The 18,554-nt window shown below is 42.1% G+C and overlaps 1 protein-coding gene and 1 non-coding gene across 6 annotated transcripts in view; one reads left to right on the top strand and one right to left on the bottom strand.

Annotated features, from left to right (window-relative positions):
* Positions 1-463: 463 nt before the first annotated feature.
* On the bottom strand, positions 464-545 carry trnal-uag (transfer RNA leucine (anticodon UAG)). Its single transcript has one exon. It is a non-coding gene; the product is annotated as a tRNA-Leu (tRNA).
* Positions 546-3,587: 3,042 nt separating this feature from the next.
* Positions 3,588-18,554, top strand: part of eef2k (eukaryotic elongation factor 2 kinase) — a 17,978-nt gene continuing 3,011 nt past the window's right edge. Inside the window, exons 1-15 of one of the 5 annotated variants that reach the window (XM_050060094.1) lie at positions 3,588-3,850; positions 4,471-4,730; positions 5,265-5,324; positions 7,034-7,134; positions 10,668-10,728; positions 10,813-10,850; positions 11,576-11,747; positions 11,855-12,004; positions 12,088-12,220; positions 12,309-12,436; positions 13,652-13,868; positions 13,983-14,047; positions 14,702-14,779; positions 17,254-17,310; positions 18,100-18,231. In XM_050060094.1, coding sequence (XP_049916051.1) covers positions 4,479-4,730; positions 5,265-5,324; positions 7,034-7,134; positions 10,668-10,728; positions 10,813-10,850; positions 11,576-11,747; positions 11,855-12,004; positions 12,088-12,220; positions 12,309-12,436; positions 13,652-13,868; positions 13,983-14,047; positions 14,702-14,779; positions 17,254-17,310; positions 18,100-18,231 — 1,644 coding nt within the window. In that variant the 5' untranslated portion in view covers positions 3,588-3,850; positions 4,471-4,478. The remainder of the gene's footprint in view (positions 3,851-4,470; positions 4,731-5,264; positions 5,325-7,033; positions 7,135-10,667; positions 10,729-10,812; positions 10,851-11,575; positions 11,748-11,854; positions 12,005-12,087; positions 12,221-12,308; positions 12,437-13,651; positions 13,869-13,982; positions 14,048-14,701; positions 14,780-17,253; positions 17,311-18,099; positions 18,232-18,554) is intronic. The other 4 variants (XM_050060095.1, XM_050060097.1, XM_050060098.1 and 1 more) reach the window with 4 other exon arrangements.

The following is an 18,554-nucleotide window of genomic DNA, read 5'->3' as shown; positions in this document are numbered from 1 at the left end:
TACTATTTTTAATATCATTTTTACTTATTGTTGCCAATTGTTTTCCTGTTTACTTATTCATACAGGTGTATTTATTCTTAAGAAAAAGCTTTTGTAAACATTCACACATTTGGTATTCTGTATGTTCTTTTCTTTTGGTATAATGTTGAAAACCTAATAAAAACGTTGTTGTTGTTTTTTTGTTGTTTTTTAAAGTAATTACTGAGAAATAATTAAAGTTATTCTTAGCAATATTTCTCACAAAAGTCTCTTTCTATCTTGGTGGTTAACGCTTTAGTCATATGCAGCAACCGGCATAGAGTCACAAGATGGCGCCGCTGTAGCAGCCCCTACTATTCAGTGACCAAGAGGTAAAGCCTGCTGGGGTGTTTTAAGTCTCATAAACCATTATGTTCCAGGTGTATTGCCTGTAATGGCAATCTCTGGTCATTCATGAAATATAAGGAAAGCTACAAAAACGTATTGGCAGCGGTGGGATTCGAACCCACGCCATCGAAATGACTGGAGCCTAAATCCAGCGCCTTAGACCACTCGGCCACGCTACCGTAGTTCTCCATTTGTTAAACCTAAAATTATATCCTGTTCAAACAACAGTGAGTCGTCTAAATATTTATAAAAAGCTAATGCCAAAGGCACTTTTCTAGCTAGCTGTAGCTAATATTTGGTAGCTTCCTTGCTACAAATTGAACATATGTGAATTAGCAGTTGACCGTTTATTTACCTTATCTACGGGAGTCGTGTTAACGGATGAAACGTTAACATAACGTTACCACTTTTGTTGCTAACTCCGCCAGTTGGCGCGTGTAACGTACACGGAAAGAACGTAATAGTTATTTTTTTGTTTGACCATAACTGTTAAATTGCTGTGGAACGTTGGGACGTCATCAGCTCAGGTAGCTAGCGTTAACTACCAAACTTAAATTCATAAACATAATGCAAATAAGTACGTTAGCTTGTTTATATGACGTTGTGTGACATTTAAACTGTTGCACTCGACTAAAAATATAAATCATATGCGTGGCCGAAAATTCCCGACGGAGTTCTCCGAGGTTGCTCACGAGATTCAGCACTCGGGTGTACTCGTAAACGATACGTGTGCACGTATGTACTATTCGGTGCTGCATTCACATGCTCTTGTGTAGTCGTAAGTACCAGCTTCTCGCTTTTCTGCTCTGAAATAACACGTCAGCGTTTTTAATATAAAATAATTTTGCTAAATACTTCGAGTAGTCCAGGCCCTTTGCTCTTTTGTGCTCCTTATTTGTTAACTTAAATGTGTCTCCTTTTTGTTTTTGATGCCTTTATGTCAATTTTCTTTTGATTTTCAATATATTATTCTTTCTATTGTATTTGATTGTGCTGCAGCATCATTTCCATCATTGCTGCATAATTCTATCTTTTGTCTTTGTACATCTATTCCCTGACTTCTGTATCGTTCAAACATTACTGTTACTGTGCATTTTTAAAATTATATTTATATGCTATATTTCTGTGCACTGACTGTAAAGTTGTTTCATGCTCCTGTTCTCTCTGCAGCCTCTCAGCATCAGGGGGACTGAGGTGGAGAGGGTGAACAGCCACAGGTTCCTCTGCCTGCATGTGTCAGGGAACGTAGCCTGGACTGTAAACACCACCGCCACTGTGTAAAAGGCACAACAGCTGCTCAGGAAGGCTGGTCTGAGCAGCCGCACCCTCACCCAAGCCTACAGGGGACATGTGGAGAGCATCTGCACTACTGGTATCACTGTCACCACCCAGATGGAGAAGATGGCCCTCCAGAGGGTCCTAACATCTGCAGGGAGGATCACTAGGGCTGAACTACTATTTATGGACACTATCTAGACACAATGCTGCACAGAAGAAAAGCACAGAGCATCATTAGAGATGCACATCAACAAGATCAGCTTTTTCCCTGCCACAGTCAGACTGACGGCAACAGCAAGTAAGGAATAAGGAACCAAAACCAAGAAGCACGACCACATCACAGCAGTTTTACCCTCTCTACATTGGCTCCCTGTTTTTTTTAGGATTGACTTTAAAATCTTACTAATTACTTTTAAGGCTCTTCATGGCTCCAGATTACATGTCAGACCTGTTAGTCCTGTGAAAAGGCACAAGAGTAGCACCCAGCGCCCGACCTCGTGTTTTCCAGTTGGTTAAAGATGCACCATGTGTACGGCCCTTGAAGGAATATAAATAACTTACAGGGTAATCTAGGAACGGACACATAACTTGAGGTAGCCAACAACCCCAATTTATACGATATATCGAAATAACTTTTATACGAAAAAAAAAAAGAAAAAAAAAAAAGAACTGCTCGGCAACCAGACCAGGCCTCTAACTGAGAAAGTCCTTTATTTGTCAAAATGTGCAGCTACACCGAAAAAGAGACTGGTGCTGTGTCTCAAATCGCGTATTTCTGTACTTACACTTAATAATTTAAGCGCATAAGTGCCGTACCCGGATGGTGCACTCAAAACGGTCAAGAAGTTGAGTGTGGAACTATGGACACTTCTCACCCTCAGTGGTCGCCATCTTGGCTACATAGCGGAAGGGGAGGGACCACTTTTCAAACTGGTGTACTGTTGTCGGGTATAAGCCAGCAGTATGTTTATTGGGTTAATTTAGCAGTCTGTAATGATTTGGTATCGCAAACGATAACGCGAATGCTAATGCTAGTTTGCTAACTAGCTAATTTGCGGACGTCATTTGAGGTAAGTGCACAACGGCCGTGTTCGGTTTGAGACAACACTACCCTGTCGAAATTCGCGCACTACGCCAATAAGTTGGAAGTATGTGATTTGAGACAGGTGCTGTGTCTCAAATTGCATACATCTGTACCTACATTTAATATTTTGAGTGCATAAGTGCGTTCACATTGAGAAGTATGGAAAAATGCAGCGCACTCAAAACGGTCAAGAAGTTGAGTGTGGAACTATGGACACTTCCCGCCCTCAATGGTCGCCATCTTGACTACGTAGCGGAAGGGGAAGGACCACTTTTCAAACTGGAAATGGCGGCCATGGACTGTGCGGCCGTGAACGTCGCTGCATTGTACGAATCTAAGTTATACATGTGTTTTTTGCACTAAGCACCACTATACTGTTGTCAGGTATAAGCCAGCAGTATGTTTATTGGATTAATTTAGCAGTCTGTAATGATTTAGTACCGCGAACGATAACACAAATGCTAATGCTAGTTTGCTAACTAGCTAATTTGCGGCCGTCATTTAAGGTAAGTGCACAACGGCCAGGTTTGGTTTGAGACACTACCCTGTCGAAATTTGCGCACTACGCCAATAAGTACATGCACATAGTATACTACACAGTAGTGTACTAATGGAAGTATGTGATTAAGGCTTTTAACGTAGGTTTTATGGTATTTTTTCTGTTTATTTTTTAAATCAAAATGTTAAAAACAGTCAGAATTAACTGTTGGGCTCAGCCTTATTTATGTATCCACCTGTTTGTTTGTTTGTTTGTTTGTTTGTTTGCCCCCTTGACCTTTAGACATATCCATAGAAGTCTTCCTTCACCTCGACAGGCTCCTCCCATTCGTACCACACATTTCCGACAGCCCTGAACACAGCATGACGCGGGGGCGCGGATGACCGAGCCTGTGTTGTACGTGCGAAGAGCTGCTGTCGCCGTGGAGGACTGAAGCGAGAGCACAGCCTTGTTGCCAGGCACGTCCCCGGACCTTCAGGACACATTGGAGAACCAGGACCGACTCAGTCTGAAGCTGAAGGAGGTTTAAGCTGCTGCAGCCGCTCTGTGTTCACCTTTAACTGTAGCTGTGAGACCCGAGAGGACCTGGCTACCTACAGGCTGTCAAGTTCGAGTCATTAAAGGTGTGTTTGTGCCTTCGATCATAAAGTAGGATGTTTATTTAACACCTGCATCCAACAGCAGGTCACAATAGATTAAATTCAAGTTAAAGCTGTGGGGGAATGAGATTGCAGCATGCTGTAACATGATGTTCAAGGTTGCTGCCTGCTGCATGATGTCTATGGGAGCTCATTTTTCAGCAGCAGTGCAGGAACTTTATCTACCCTGGGTGTGTGTTCTGTCCACCAGCCAGCTGCTACTTTGTCAACTTGCACAACATTTCCTTACAGTGGCACACATTGCTCTCACCGATGACATAAATGTTTATTGCTTTTGCATGCTCATGCTCACCATGTGTTGCTCAGTAAATTTTTAAGCAATAAAATGTGAAAATAAATATATTCTGATTGACTTCAGTTGTAAACGTGTTGGAGATGTCATGGTGCAGCCACATCTGAGATAGCATAACATCCTGACACATGGCACTAGACTCAGAGTGGTGCAGCCATGATGGCTTGTTGTAAACACCTACTAACATGGCTGCCTCAGATTAACTCCAAACTCTCTCTCTCTCTCTCTCTCTGTGTGGCTCCACTTTGCACCCTCTGCCCGCTCACACTCCTGACCCCTCTCATGCCAACAGCAGACACCATGGAGGACGACCTGATGTTCAGCATGGAGGAGGAGAGCAGCGCCAAGAGGCCCCCTGTCCAACGCAGCGCCTTCAACCAGCGGGCCTCCTCCCTCAGCGATGCCAACGCCACCGACGAGGACGAGGACGAGGACCACGTCATCTGCCCCATCCTGGACGACTCCTTCAAAGAAATCTGTCACTACCTGAAGAATCTGGCTCATGAGCGGCAGCTGTCGAACTCACTTCCCAAGACCAACTTTTTGTTCAAGGTGAGCCGCGGCCCTGGCAACGTGATGCCAAATGGACAGTGGAGGGGGAAAGCATCAGCGTATAATGCAATCAAGTGCTGGTTTGCATTTAGTGTTGTGACCACGCACCATCATAAACAGTTCTGCAATCGCCCATGAGAACAGCTCTTTGCCTTATATGGATGCCTGCCTGTGCGTGCCTGCACACACGTACTATATGTGTGTGTGTGTGTGTTTACTGGAGCAGCCACCTCTAAAGTACTCTCTCTAGAGAACAGGAAGTACCAGAGAGTGGCGTTCACCACATGTGATCACGCTGCATGTAAACACGTCCCTCGCTGCTCAGACTCTTTGCATCAGCAGTGAGCCGAGCCACACAAGGGCTGGATTCAGTGTCGTCAGAGCTGCTGTGCACCAGCCAACTGCTGGGATGAATGGGCATTTTAGTGTGTGTGTGGTGTTGTTGTCACGTATTTGATGCTTTTGTAAATGTCAGATATTTTGTTCTTTGTTTGCTGATGAAAAGCCGTCCACTTTCTTTACCTTTCTACATAGAGCGAAACAGAAACTGTGGCACAGCCTCGATCATACAAGGTTTTGTCTGAGAGCGCACGGGTATGTTCAGATCAAATTATATCTTCTCTGACCGCCTCCCTTCTCCCCACTCGCTCTGTAATTTACTGTCCTTTTCCTTTCCTTGTTTTTTTTACTTTTGTAGCAACATACTTTCCACTCACTCTCATTTCCTCCGCCTCCCTTTGTGACTGATGTTTCCCGATCAATGCACTCTCCCTCCTTCACTCTGTATTCCTGCACTTTATTTCAATTCACACTAGAAATGTTGTACTGGTATGTCACAAAACAACACTGAGAAGTTTGCATATATTCCCGGAGGACATGTGCAAATTCTTTCGACTTTTGGTTTCAGGAAGCTATTTTTTATTATGGAAACTGCTGCTGCTGCAAAAATTTGTTTTAGAAAATGACACAAATCCTACAAAGACGTTGTAGATGGAACTCTGAGCTTGGCCGTGCCGTTCCAGGCTGCGACATTTGATCCCAAAGTCTTGTGACCGAGTTGGACACTTGTGCAGGTGGACGCAGTCTGTCATGGGGTGTGTCGTCCGCTATCCGTCACAAGCAGACACGACACTGTCACTTAAAACCACAACGTTCATGCTTCCCTTAATGTAAATCCTTTGCTCTCAATATGAACATGTCTAGAAGGCCTGCAGCACAGAGAGCAGCGGTGGACGAGGGAGACGTGCTGCTGTGGAGCCCTGCCTTTTGGTTAGGGTTACTGGTGCAGGGTTGGATTACCAGTGACATTTGATTGATGGGGCCTTCGGAGAAAGTTATTTTTTTTAAAGATGGCGCAGCTGCAGATGGCCGTGAAACATCACATGGTGATCTCTTTAGTTATGGAAAGTTATTGTGGAATAAGAGACCCTGGTCGACCCCCAGATAAAACCCTGTTCCAAAAAAAGTTAGGACACTGTGTAAACTGTAAATAAAAATAGAACTCTATGATTTGCAAATCCGTTTGACATATATCATTTGAATACAGTACAAAACAAGATACACTCACTGGCCACTTTATTAGGTACACCTTGCTAGTACCAGGTTGGACCGCCTTTTTAATTATTGCTGTCATAGATTCAACAAGGTGCTGGAAACATTCCTCAGAGATGTTGGTCCATATTGACATGATGACATCACACAGTTGCTGCAGATTTAAATTCTGTTTTTATGTTTTACACAGCGTCCCAGCTTTTTTGCAATCATGATCATAACAGATTTATCGCGAGACCTGAAACCTCTGCATTTATTGGTTATTTTAAGTGAGATTTCCACGTCACTTCAATGATTGTGTGCTTTTTATTTCCTTGTATGTGCTGAAGCTTTTTGTGTTTTCCCTTCTTCCTTAACTTTTCTTTCCTGCATGTTTTTACAAACTCAAGACATGTGATCCCAGTTTACTTTGGCGTGCCTCTGAGTTTTGTTGATTGTAGACTTGCCTATCCGTGAGCTGATTAACTCCAAACCCTCTGAAGAATGAGGGGAAGCTGTTCTGTGCAGAAACTGTGAAATTTAATTTGCTCAATTAGTGAGAACAATACAGGCACTTAGAGGGAGAAAGGGCTGTGCAGAGAGCACAAAAAATCTTGGAATGGCTTTGTCGTACAAATTGAATGTCAGGTTTGTTGCACTGGACAGCCTCCTCTCTTTCTTCTACGCTCGCCTCTGTGGAAAAAGGCTTTTCCTTTCTATTTGCATAAAGTCAAATCTGCCGGCTAATGAGCTGTGTTTGTTCATTGTGACAGGAGACATGGAAACATGCCATCGAAAAGGCCAAAGCCATGCCCGACCCGTGGGCACAGTTTCATCTGGAGGACATCGAGACTGAACCCTGCATTCGTTACAGGTACGAATGACTTGGTTTGGCTGTGAATGAAGAGTGATTTAGTGGCATCTAGTGGTGAGGATTGCAGATTGCAACCAGCTAAAACTTCTCCCGGTTATAATTCCTTCAGTGTTCATTGTTCAGGAGATTTTAACGGGAGCCAAATTATCCACAGAGGTCTCTTCCTCTCCAAAACAAACACACCTGGTGATGCAAACTGGTAAAAACACTGAATAAAGCAGTTTCATGTTAAAAAATCAGTGTTTTTCCGACGCTCTCATCTAACTACGTAGACTGACATGAACACACCAATGTCCCTATCTAGAGCCAGTGTTTGGTTTGTCTGTTCTGGACTATTGTAGAAACATGGCGGTCTGCATGGACAAGGACCAGCTCCAGGATATAAATGGCTCATTCTTAGGGTGCTTTCAGACCTAGAGTTGTCTTGCTTTGGTCTGAATCAGGTACGAATGTTGTTACAAAGTTGTATAATTGCCTAGAGTTGGTTCGTGTTCTCACGGCAGCATTTACAAGCGGACCAGATCAAATGCCTTGCGCAGGAAAGCTGCTCTTGATTGGTCAGAATCTCCATGTGGGAAAAATCCAGGAAGTAAAGCAAACGTTGAAGAAGAGTACACTTGCAAGATAAATGTGACACTTTCTAATGTCACAATGGAGGGACAACTACGCAGGTTGATTTTAGCGCTGCTCATCGTGGACTATATTGCTGTCATTGTTCATTTTAGTCAAACCATACAGTTTGAAAACGAGGCGCGGCTCCAACTAGAAAACAATGTTTTGATGCATTGGATGTGCTGAATGTGCATATTAAGGCAGTACAGGAGGAGGTGCACATTAATAATCCTCCAGGACTGTAACATGCTCATGTTTAACCCAAACAATGTGTCATGTGACTGCAGTTGCTTCAGATCCAGGTCGCAACACATTGGTTTGTAACTGGACCGAGACCACCTCTTCAAGAAGGTCTTGGTCCAGTTGTTTTGGTGCACACCTGAGTGCGATCGCTGTGTTCACACCTGCCCAAACAGACCGCACTTAGAGGGCAAACAAACTTGAGTTTGATTGAACCGAACCAAACTGGGCAGGTGTGAAAGCACCTTCAGGTAACGAAAACCAGACGATTCTTATTTTCAGGTGATTATACACAGAAAACATCCTTATCATATTACATTTCCATTTCGGCCAATATATCCTCCTAAATCCTACACACTGGACCTGTAAGCGTCCCAGTAAGCCATGCCATCGATTGGGCCAGCATGCTTGATATAGATTACGTTTTGGGCTGGGAAACCAAAACAATCAGCTGAAAGATGCTAAAAGCTCTACACTCTGCAGAGAGACTGCAGAGCTGGGTGATACATCTCTGGGGTTTCACTCACTACTACACTTACACAGTCATCTGACCCCTTTTTAACCTAAAAATATTGATAAGACTGTCAATAAAGCATAAATATAAGATATATATTAGTACTCGCTCTGAAACATTCCCACACTGATATCAGCCTGCAGTGGTCTTGAACTTTCATTGACATGGCAGCGGGTTTCACAGGCGGCTCATATCTGGGTCAGTGGTGCTAATCTTAACTGTTGACAAACATCACTCCCCTTTCACTGGGAACATTGACGCCCCTTTGCCCACCCAGTATTTTTTTTTAATCTCATAACACAGGAGGGGCGGTTGAGTGTGCGCCCAGATATTAAAAACCAACATGGCAGCTGGCTACAGAAGCGCACACACCTCCCGCAGAGCTCTCATACGTGGGCAGCGTTATATAAAGGCAGCCACACATAGTTGATGGGGGTGTGGGCAGAAAAGCAGCAGGACAATGAATTCCTTTGCCTGTGTGTGTGTGTGTGTGTGTGTGTGTGTGTGCTAGGCCTGTTACGCAACAATCTGTACAGGACTGGACTTGGCCCTAGAGAGAGGAGGGGTTGTCAGGAGCTGGGATTCGCCCTCGTGTTCTCCTTTCATGTGCTAATTTTACCCGCGTGTAACCTTATTCCTCCTTCCCTCTCTTAAGGCCCCCTGTAGCCTGAACTAGTAGGAATGACGGTACACGGTGTTCTCAGGCCGAAGCGATGTGTTGGCAGAGGAGATTTTGGATGGGGAGCAGAGTGGTGCTCTTGTTTGAGTAGTGGAGGAACGGTTAATGCTGAGTTTCTAGTTTAAAGGTGTTTCAGATTTCAGCTGTGAAGACTTGGAGCTGCACGTACGGTTCATGCAGTATTCATTAACTCAGGGAAACCCGCCCCGCCCAGCCGAACAGACACACTGACCCAGACATACAGCGTGTGCACATACATTCATATCGCTGTGTTTACTGTGTGAGCTTTTCCCTGATTACAATTCCTTTAATCCACAAAGAAATGGGTGCAGGCATAATGGGTTGTCTTTGGAAAGAGGACACACAGCTTCTCTTGTCATTTCTCTGTCATTGTTTTTCTCCATAGGGAGGAAGTGACATGCTTTAGTGCCTCCATGATAAGAAGTGACAATGAGCTTTGACAGATGAACTCTCTCGCAGAGGGCAAAGAGTAACTTGGCCAAAGTGATCGAGACTGGAGGGTTTCTGCGCTCCGTTAGTCGCTGAAGTCGACTCAAAAGAGAAGAAAGAGTCCAGGCCACCAGCTCAGTGTTGTAGACCATCCAGTGTGGGTGATTTCTGCTTGAAACGAGACGCTGTTTTAAAGAGCTGCGGCTTCGAAATTTTGATGGATATTGAGCTGCAACTAAAGATATTTTCTCTTTTTTTAAATTTTGTCTTCATGTCTATAAAAAGTCATAAAAACAATGAGAAATTGCCGTCATCATTTTCCAATTTTCCCAGAGCTCTAGCGTACATCTGCTGATTTCTTTATCTTGTACAACCAATTAGGGCTGGGCGATATGAGATCCATCTCATGCTCCATTCTACCCTCACTCGTGAACAAGACTTTGAGATAGTTGAACTCCTTCGCTTGGGGCAGTAACTTACTCCCAACCTAAAGGGGGCAATCCACTGGTTTCCAGCAGAGAACCATGGCCTCAGACTTGGAGGTGCTGACTTTGATCCCAACCTCTTCACACTCAGCTGCACACCACCTGAGTACATGCTGGAGGTCACGGTGTGATGAAGCCAACAGAACCACATCATCTGCAAAAAGCAGAGGTGCAATTCTGAGGTTCCCAAAAAAGTCTGCTACTAAATTCTGCGTCATGTTTCACTCTGTAGAAGTCTGATTTATTAAGTCAGCGGTGCCAAACCGTCGATCCATCTCACACTGCATTCTACCCTCACTCTTGAACAAGACCCCGAGATACTTGAACACCTTCGCTTGAGGTAGCAACTCTACCCCAAAACGGAGGGGTAATCTGCCGGCAAAGCTAAAGATGTTCAATAAAAACAGTGTTTAAAAAAGGAGTACCAGCCAATCACAGCAGAGTAGGGTGTTTTTCGGTTGTATAAAACTGGGTGGTTGGCTACCTAAAATTATGTGTCCAAGCCCGGGCTACTAATTGAAGTTTTACAGGAATTCACTTTCCCTCTTCGCAGGTACAATGCCATCACAGGAGACTGGGCTGAAGACCAGATCTACATCAAGATGGGTGCCCAGGTATTACTGCTCTCTAAATTATTTATTGTTCTGCCAGTATTTTAAAGAATGTTTCTAATGTCTCGTCTTAATTATTTCCCACAGCCGTTTGGGAAAGGGGCCATGAGGGAGTGCTTCAGAACGTAAGTTGAAATATTTCTCCTCATTCATCAGTTCTCTTCCAGCGGTTATTGCCCTCGGGTTCTAGTATCAGTGTAAACAAGTCAGAGTGCGCCTCTCGTAGGCTATAAGTGGTGCAGGTCCACATTCCTCGCATGTCTCTCTCCGACTCTGGAGAATTGCTGCAGACAAATCCAGTAGTTTCAGACCCAAAGATGGTACGAGAGTATCACACTGAACCACCTCTGTGGAGTCTTCTGTGATGCCACCGAGTTTTTAACCCATTTGATTCCCTGGATGTTTACTGTTTGGGGTAAAATTGAATTTAAGCGTATGGTGTTTGACTGCTGCGCTGTGTTTCGGCTTCTGCATGAGGTTGCAGAATGAAAGAGAAAGGGATAATAGTCTGATTGTTCATGTGTAATCCTCAGCTATGTGGGAAATGTAGAAGAGAGGCATCCATCAGCCCCCCCACTTCAACTTCAACAGAAGCCCTAAGTAAAAAAAAATCCACTCTGACAAAAACCAGAGCATGAAAACAATTCCCCGTGCTCCTGCAAGTTAAAAAAAGAACATCTCTACATCTGAAATGTGGTGTGTTGTTGCTGTCGTACAGCAGTTCCAGTTGATGCTATAATCAAAAATGGCTTCAGTTCTGTATGAAGTTTCCTAGCTGTGGGTTTACTGTGAATATATTTAGATGTAACTGAAATGCTGCTGACTGCTGTAACATCTGATTTCCCTCCAGGAAGAAGTTGTCCAATTTCTCGCACAGCAGCAACTGGAAGTCAGCGAGTAATTATGTGAGCAAGCGTTACATGGAGACGGTGGACAGAAGTGTTTACTTTGAGGACGTCAGGCTGCAAATGGAAGCCAAGCTCTGGGGAGAGGAGTACAACCGCCACCGACCTCCCAAACAGGTACAGGAGGAACAGTTACAGTACACTGATGTGCTGTTCACAGGACAGACAGTCACTGACAGGTCTGTACTTCGTGTGTGTGTTGTTTACCTCTCTCTGATCCTCAGGTGGACATCATGCAGATGTGTGTGATAGAGATGACAGAACGACCAGGTAAACCTCTCTTCCACCTGGAACATTACATCGAGGGCAAATACATCAAATACAACTCCAACTCTGGCTTTGTGAAGGACAGCAACATCCGACTCACTCCGCAGGTGAAGCAACATCACCTTTTGTTGTTAATACGTGATAAAGATAATAATCACTTCATAGATATAATTTATTTTGTATCCACCAGGCCTTTAGTCACTTTACGTTTGAGCGTTCGGGCCACCAGCTGATCGTGGTGGACATCCAAGGAGTGGGAGATCTCTACACTGACCCTCAGATCCACACAGAGCAGGGGACTGACTTTGGAGATGGAAATCTCGGTACAGTTCTCTTTTGATACTGACAAACTGCTTCTCGATGGTTAGAAGTTATTTAGGAGGCTCCATCTTGATCATGCCTGTGTTCCAGGTGTGCGAGGCATGGCACTGTTCTTCCACTCCCACCTGTGTAACAAGATCTGCAAGAGTATGGGCTTGACACCTTTTGACCTTTCCCCTGCGGAGAGGTCCCAGCTGGATTGCACCAACAAACTTCTTGTAATTTTGACATTTTATTAATAATAAATACAGTGTCAGCCAGGGCCAGAAATCAGCTGTGGGTCAGGGTAAAAACAGTTCACAAAATTATTATATTAATAATAAAAAAATAAAAGAAAAAAATGTCCCTGAGAATCCCCTAAGATTTATTGCATTTCATGTTGTTCACAGTTGCCATATTTAGGCATTAATGTGGCTGCTGTGTCATATGGAGGACAAAAATAACGTAAGCATCAATAAATATAAATAAATACATAAATAAATATGTAATAAATAAATCTAAAACAAAATACAGGAATACATAAATAAATGAATAGCTATATAAATAAATCTATAACAAACTACAGAAATAAATTAATAAATAAACAAATATTTAATATATAAATAAATCTGTAGCAAAATACTGGAATAAATAAATATGAAAAGAAATTAAATCTATAACAAAATACAGGAATAAATTAATATGACAATAAATAAATACATTTATAACAAATTACAGGAATAAACAAATAAATAAATATGTAGTAAAAAAATCTATAACAAAATACAGGAATAAATAGATATGTAATAAATAAATCTATAACAAAATACAGGAATAAATAAATGCTGAAGTAAATACAGAAATAAATAAATGTAGCTGAACAAATATGTATAGTAAATGTAAGATATTTATTCATTTTTGTTCTGTTTAATTATCAACAGTTTATACATTTATTTATTTATTTATTTTCATATATATTTCAGCATTTTTTGTATTTATTTCTGTATTTATCTGTTTATATATTCCTGTATTTATTTATTTATACATTTATTCATTAGTTATTTATTTAAAGGAGAGGTATTTATTTATACATTTATTTATTCATTTATTGATACTTAAGGGGTTTTTTTTGTCCTCCATAGTCCCCTGGCTTTGGGATCTTATTTCCTGTAAGATCATTTGTTTTTTTTTAAAACAACTGAATACGCAGCCTAAAAGTGTAAAGGATAAAGAGCATGCTGTATTATGATTTTAACATAAAATAAATCTTACTGATAGAATTGCAGTCATGCCATAGTTTCTTAGAGCTGGTACCTTTCCTTTTCTCCTGTGAGTACTCTTTTTCTCACTCAGTAGCAGGATTAACATGAGAAGGATGCGCTGACTTTATCTTTAGTATTTCTGGTTGTTTTGTTGCTGTTTCCTCAACATAGATTGATCTCTTTTTATTTCAGAAGTCAGCCAAGACAGTGCTGAGGGGCTGCGAGGAGGCCTGCTCTCCTCGCGTTCGCACTATGTCATGGGGCCGGACACCTCCACTGTTATCCCGCCTGTCTGAGACGTCCTCTGTGGACGAGAACACGAGTGACTCGGACTCTATCCCCTGCTCCCCACTCACAATGCCCTGCTCCCCGCTAGCTTTATCTGGATCTGTGGGAAAGTCCTCCATGGGTACATCCATGAACATTATTATTACATGCTGCACGTTCATAACAGTATATTTGAACGTAGTGAATCGTGGTGTCCGCATTGTCAATAGTTGTGTATAATTTCTGCATTTTACAGGCTCATCTTTCACTGGGATGTACGAACATGAGAGACTCAACAACCACAACACAGGTGAACACAAGGTGAGCAAAGAAATCTGTGTATGCGATTTACAGCAGCACAGAAAAGTGACGCTGTGTCACATTTAGCCAAATATTCTCCCATGACCAGATTGTTGCAGTTAAGTCAGCACACCTCAGGTCCATGTTGAGTCCCAGGAGCTCCATGTTTGCTAATATCATGTCCCAAATCTGTTTGTTTTTTTGTCTTTTTATATTACGTTTTTTATCTTTAAAATACAAAATGCATGTATTTCATATTGTCGACAGATCAGATGGAACAAACAGCAAACAAAACCACAACCTCTGTGGCAGGTGTCATGAATTGCCACGATGAAACAGGATAAAAACCATAAAATAGAGACACTAGCACTGGAAATATAATATTGGATCACATTAATGAAAGACGTTTTTCAAATTGTTTTATAAGTCTTGTCTCTTTGAATTTCTTAAAAGCTGAGCAGCTGCAGTTTGAACCAGCTGATGGTGTTTTATTTGGCTTAAACCCTGAATACAATGAACTGCAATAATAAATATGACCTCCTCAGTATCAGCGTGAGACAGGAAGGTCTTGATTGTTGAGATGCTCCTCAGCTCAAGGAAACATGTTTGAACTTTGAGCATCAGAATCTGCCACGAGTCACTTTGCTGATTTATTTCATTTATGTCTGTCTATAGGAACCTGACAGCGGTGGGGACAGTGGCTACCCCAGCGAGAGGAGGAGTGAAGGCGACCCAAGTGACCACGTAGACGGGGTAAGGATTTCCATCTGACTTTTGTTTGGATTTAATTTTGGCCAGAAAACGATGTCCAGGATTTTAAAAATGAGTTGATAACCCTTGAGATAAACCATGCCAGAAATGTATTTGTGTATGTCTGACATTTACCAAGTTATGGAGGGCGAAAATTGACTTAAAGGGATGGTTTGCCAATTTTTAACCAGGTCTGTGTCACTGCCGTGTGGGGATTGAGTGCAGATGGACAGTGTTAAGGTGCCCCTCTTGCCGCCAGCTCCCGGAGCTCCCCGCCCATCAGCTAGCCAAAATCTGCTATAACATGTCCTCCGTGACGTGAAACGATGCATTTGTTGTCATCTGGTGGATTATTTGCTCGAGGGCCGCCTCAGCAGCGTCCATCTGCACACGCTCCCTACACCGCAGTGACACAGACCTGGTTGAAAATCGGCAAAGTATCCCGAAATAAATGTAAAACTTAAAACAGAAATAAATAAATGAAGAAAGTGAACAGAAATGTAAAAATAAATTTGAGATATTTTTTTGTTCAAGTCCTGTTTAACCATTGACTTTTATTTATTTATTAATTAATTAATTAATTTATTTACTATTTATAGTAATATTAATTAATTATATTTAAGAATTTACTTATTTTATTTTAATTATTTATTTCCGCACTTATATATTTATTCCTGTTCAGTATTTATTTTTACTTTTTATACTTAAGTCCTCTTTTGTCCTCCATACCAAGTGTAAGATAAGATATTTAAGATATGCTATAGCTTGTCTGAATAATGTAATTGTGTCCACATTAGATTTACAAGAAGAAATAAATTTTTTAGCTGAGGTGTTTTTTTAAAACATTTTTAAGACACATTTATCAGTATATTCTGGTATTTTATCCTATGCCGGGTTCACACTACACGATATCAGCCTGATTATAGTCCAACGCAGCGACGTACAGTGTCGGCTCGGATCCTGTTGAGTGTTGTACACGGTAATCCATCGTTTCATCTCGTGTAGTGTGTCATGGTTGACGACAACGGACGCCAAATCTGGGATGCCTCAGGACATTCCAACAGAAAGTCTAGCATGTTTGATTTTTGTTTTTGTCATTTACGACTTCTCCCGTCACAGCCATCACTTTGACCAATAGGAACACTGAGCGATCTGCTGCCGTGGAAAACTGTACGGCAACAACACCACAATCTTTTTGATATTTCCTCCATGGATGTTAAAAATGATGGGGTGAAACAACAGAGGCACTTTAGCAATCTACTGAGTACTGCCATTAGCATCAAGCTAGCAAAGAATGTTGTTTCTTCATAATGGACGTTATAAAGTAATAAAATTAAAAAATAGTGGCGGAGCTTTTACTCACCACAACTGCAGAGGCTACCAGCTTAATTTGAAACAGACTACATTAGAAACGGGATGATATTTATTATTCCCTCTGTATTTTTGTATTTTTACTTTTCATAATGTTAATGCGTTGCACCGTCAATTCAAGCTCAACACTTCCTGTATCCGTTTAAAATCAAAAGCTACTTATAAATTCGATTGAGAGAATTATATTCTTAAAACGTTAGCGAGTAACTTGCTAAGTAGGTAGGCTATGCTAGCAAGTAAGCTTGCTAATAGGCTAAAATGTTAGCGAGTTAGCTTGCCAAGTAGGTGGGCTATGCACAACATTATCCTTACTCTTAATGTTTATTAACAAAATTTTAGCCTATTGGCAAGCGTACTTGTTAGCATAGCCTACTTACTTAGCAGGCTAATTCGCCAACATTTTAGCCTATTGGCAAGCTTACTTGTTAGCATAGCCTACTTACTTAGCAGGCTAATTCGCCAACATTTTAGCCTATTGGCAAGCGTACTTGTTAGCATAGCCTACCTACTTAGCAGGCTAACTCGCCAACATTTTAACCTATTGGTAAGCTTAATTGTTAGTTGTTAGCGAGAATTCCTTCCTTTTTATTGTTAAACATTTGTAGGAACTTGTGGAGGATTCAGTGACTTGCGTGGTCTGCGTACGGTACTTCAAATCTAGCTCCTGCCATCTGGTGGCACTTTTTATGTTACTACAACAACATTTCGGCTGGGACATGAACAGACACAGTGACTGAAATAATAGTAATGATAATAAAAATAGGACAAGAATAACCCAATGACATCACACGTCGTGAAAGATGACCAGCGTGTAGTTTGTCATGTCTGTCAACCAAGTCACGGCACGATTTTATGACTCCACCATCGCCTAATCTGACATAGTGACTGTCAGATCAGACAAAAACGTTGTGTAGCGTGAACCAGGCATTAAACAAACATGTTTTTTTGTAATGATTATTAAACCCTGACATGTTGGACTTCTCTTGTGACTGTAGTTCCCTCTCCTCTGTCCTTCAGTCCTGTCAGTAGCTGTTAGTCTGTTAACATTTCCTGCTCTCCACATTCACCCTGACTGTCTTATGAATGCATGTTGTATCATCACGTAGGCCCATCACCGCAACCAAAGAAATTACTCTGAGTCGGATGAGGACAGTGTCAGACGGGTAAACAAACATAGAGACAACAGTGTGTGAACGTTGTAATCATCATCAACATCATCACTCCTCGTCCTTGCCCTTCCTCACTTTGTCTATCCCCTGTCTTCTCATCACTGGATAACAATAGTTGTTCCTCACATTTCCTCTAATTCAGCTCCTCCTACTCTCTGTGTTCCCTCATTAGAGGAAGATGGTAGCTCCTCCAAGAGTCTCTGCAAACTTAGATTGTATCAAAGCTGACAACGACGGGGTGATTACTTGCATGGCGGCTCATAAAGCCAGCTGTTTCCCTGCTGTCTGCTGCTATAAAGCTTCAGCAAGCATGATTCTAAGGTTAATTTGATTACACAAGCTGCCACTGTTCCCACGTCCACTACTCTTTTAATTTCAGAGGGACAGAAAACAGTCGGAAAAGGCAAACTACAAACAAATAAAAAACGACATTTGGAACTGAAACACCATCTACCTCTGATTCACCAACGCCGCCATCTTGCTAATAATGATACATCTGTGTGTGTGCTGCTGTTTACATGCTTGACGTGATTTTTCCATATGGGATGTGCTCCTCCAGCTCTGAGCCAAAGGCTAATCAATCTGCACCATTTATCACTTTAACTGATAGCGGACTCTTCTGGAGCGGTACACCCCCGACAGTGTGATTTGTCAACATGCACTTGATTAACCTGCATCGTATGATTTGTTTTCTGATTGTTGTGGTGAAGAGCAGGTGGTGACAATCTCCCTCCATCATTCCTTCTCCTTCCTGTATATCTCCACTGTCTTTTTTCCACTCAGATGACGGAGGAGAATTGGAGCTTCTTCCATTCGTCTCGTGCTCACGTCCACCGATCCTCCTGTGTGGCCACTGAGGTGGAGCGGATCAACACCCTGCTGCAGAAGAAGATTGGCCAGTCGATTCTCGGAAAGGTAAAACATCACACTGGCTGATCTGACATTAGGATAGATACTGTAGATAGATAGATGGATAGATGGATAGATGGATGGATGGATGGATGGATGGATAGATGATAGGTAGATGGATGGATAGATGGATAGGTAGATGGATGGATGGATGGATGGATAGGTAGGTAGGTAGGTAGATGGATAGATGGATGGATGGATGGATGGATGGATGGATGGATGGATAGGTAGGTAGGTAGGTAGATGGATGGATGGATAGATGGGTAGATGGGTAGATGGGTAGATAGATAGATAGATAGATGGATAGATAGATGGATAGATGGGTGGGT

This window comes from Epinephelus moara, chromosome 13 (genome assembly GCF_006386435.1).
Source record: "Epinephelus moara isolate mb chromosome 13, YSFRI_EMoa_1.0, whole genome shotgun sequence".
NCBI lineage: Eukaryota > Metazoa > Chordata > Actinopteri > Perciformes > Serranidae > Epinephelus > Epinephelus moara.
The sequence above is the reverse complement of the archived record's forward strand: the minus strand, read 5'-3'. Positions and strand labels throughout refer to the sequence as shown.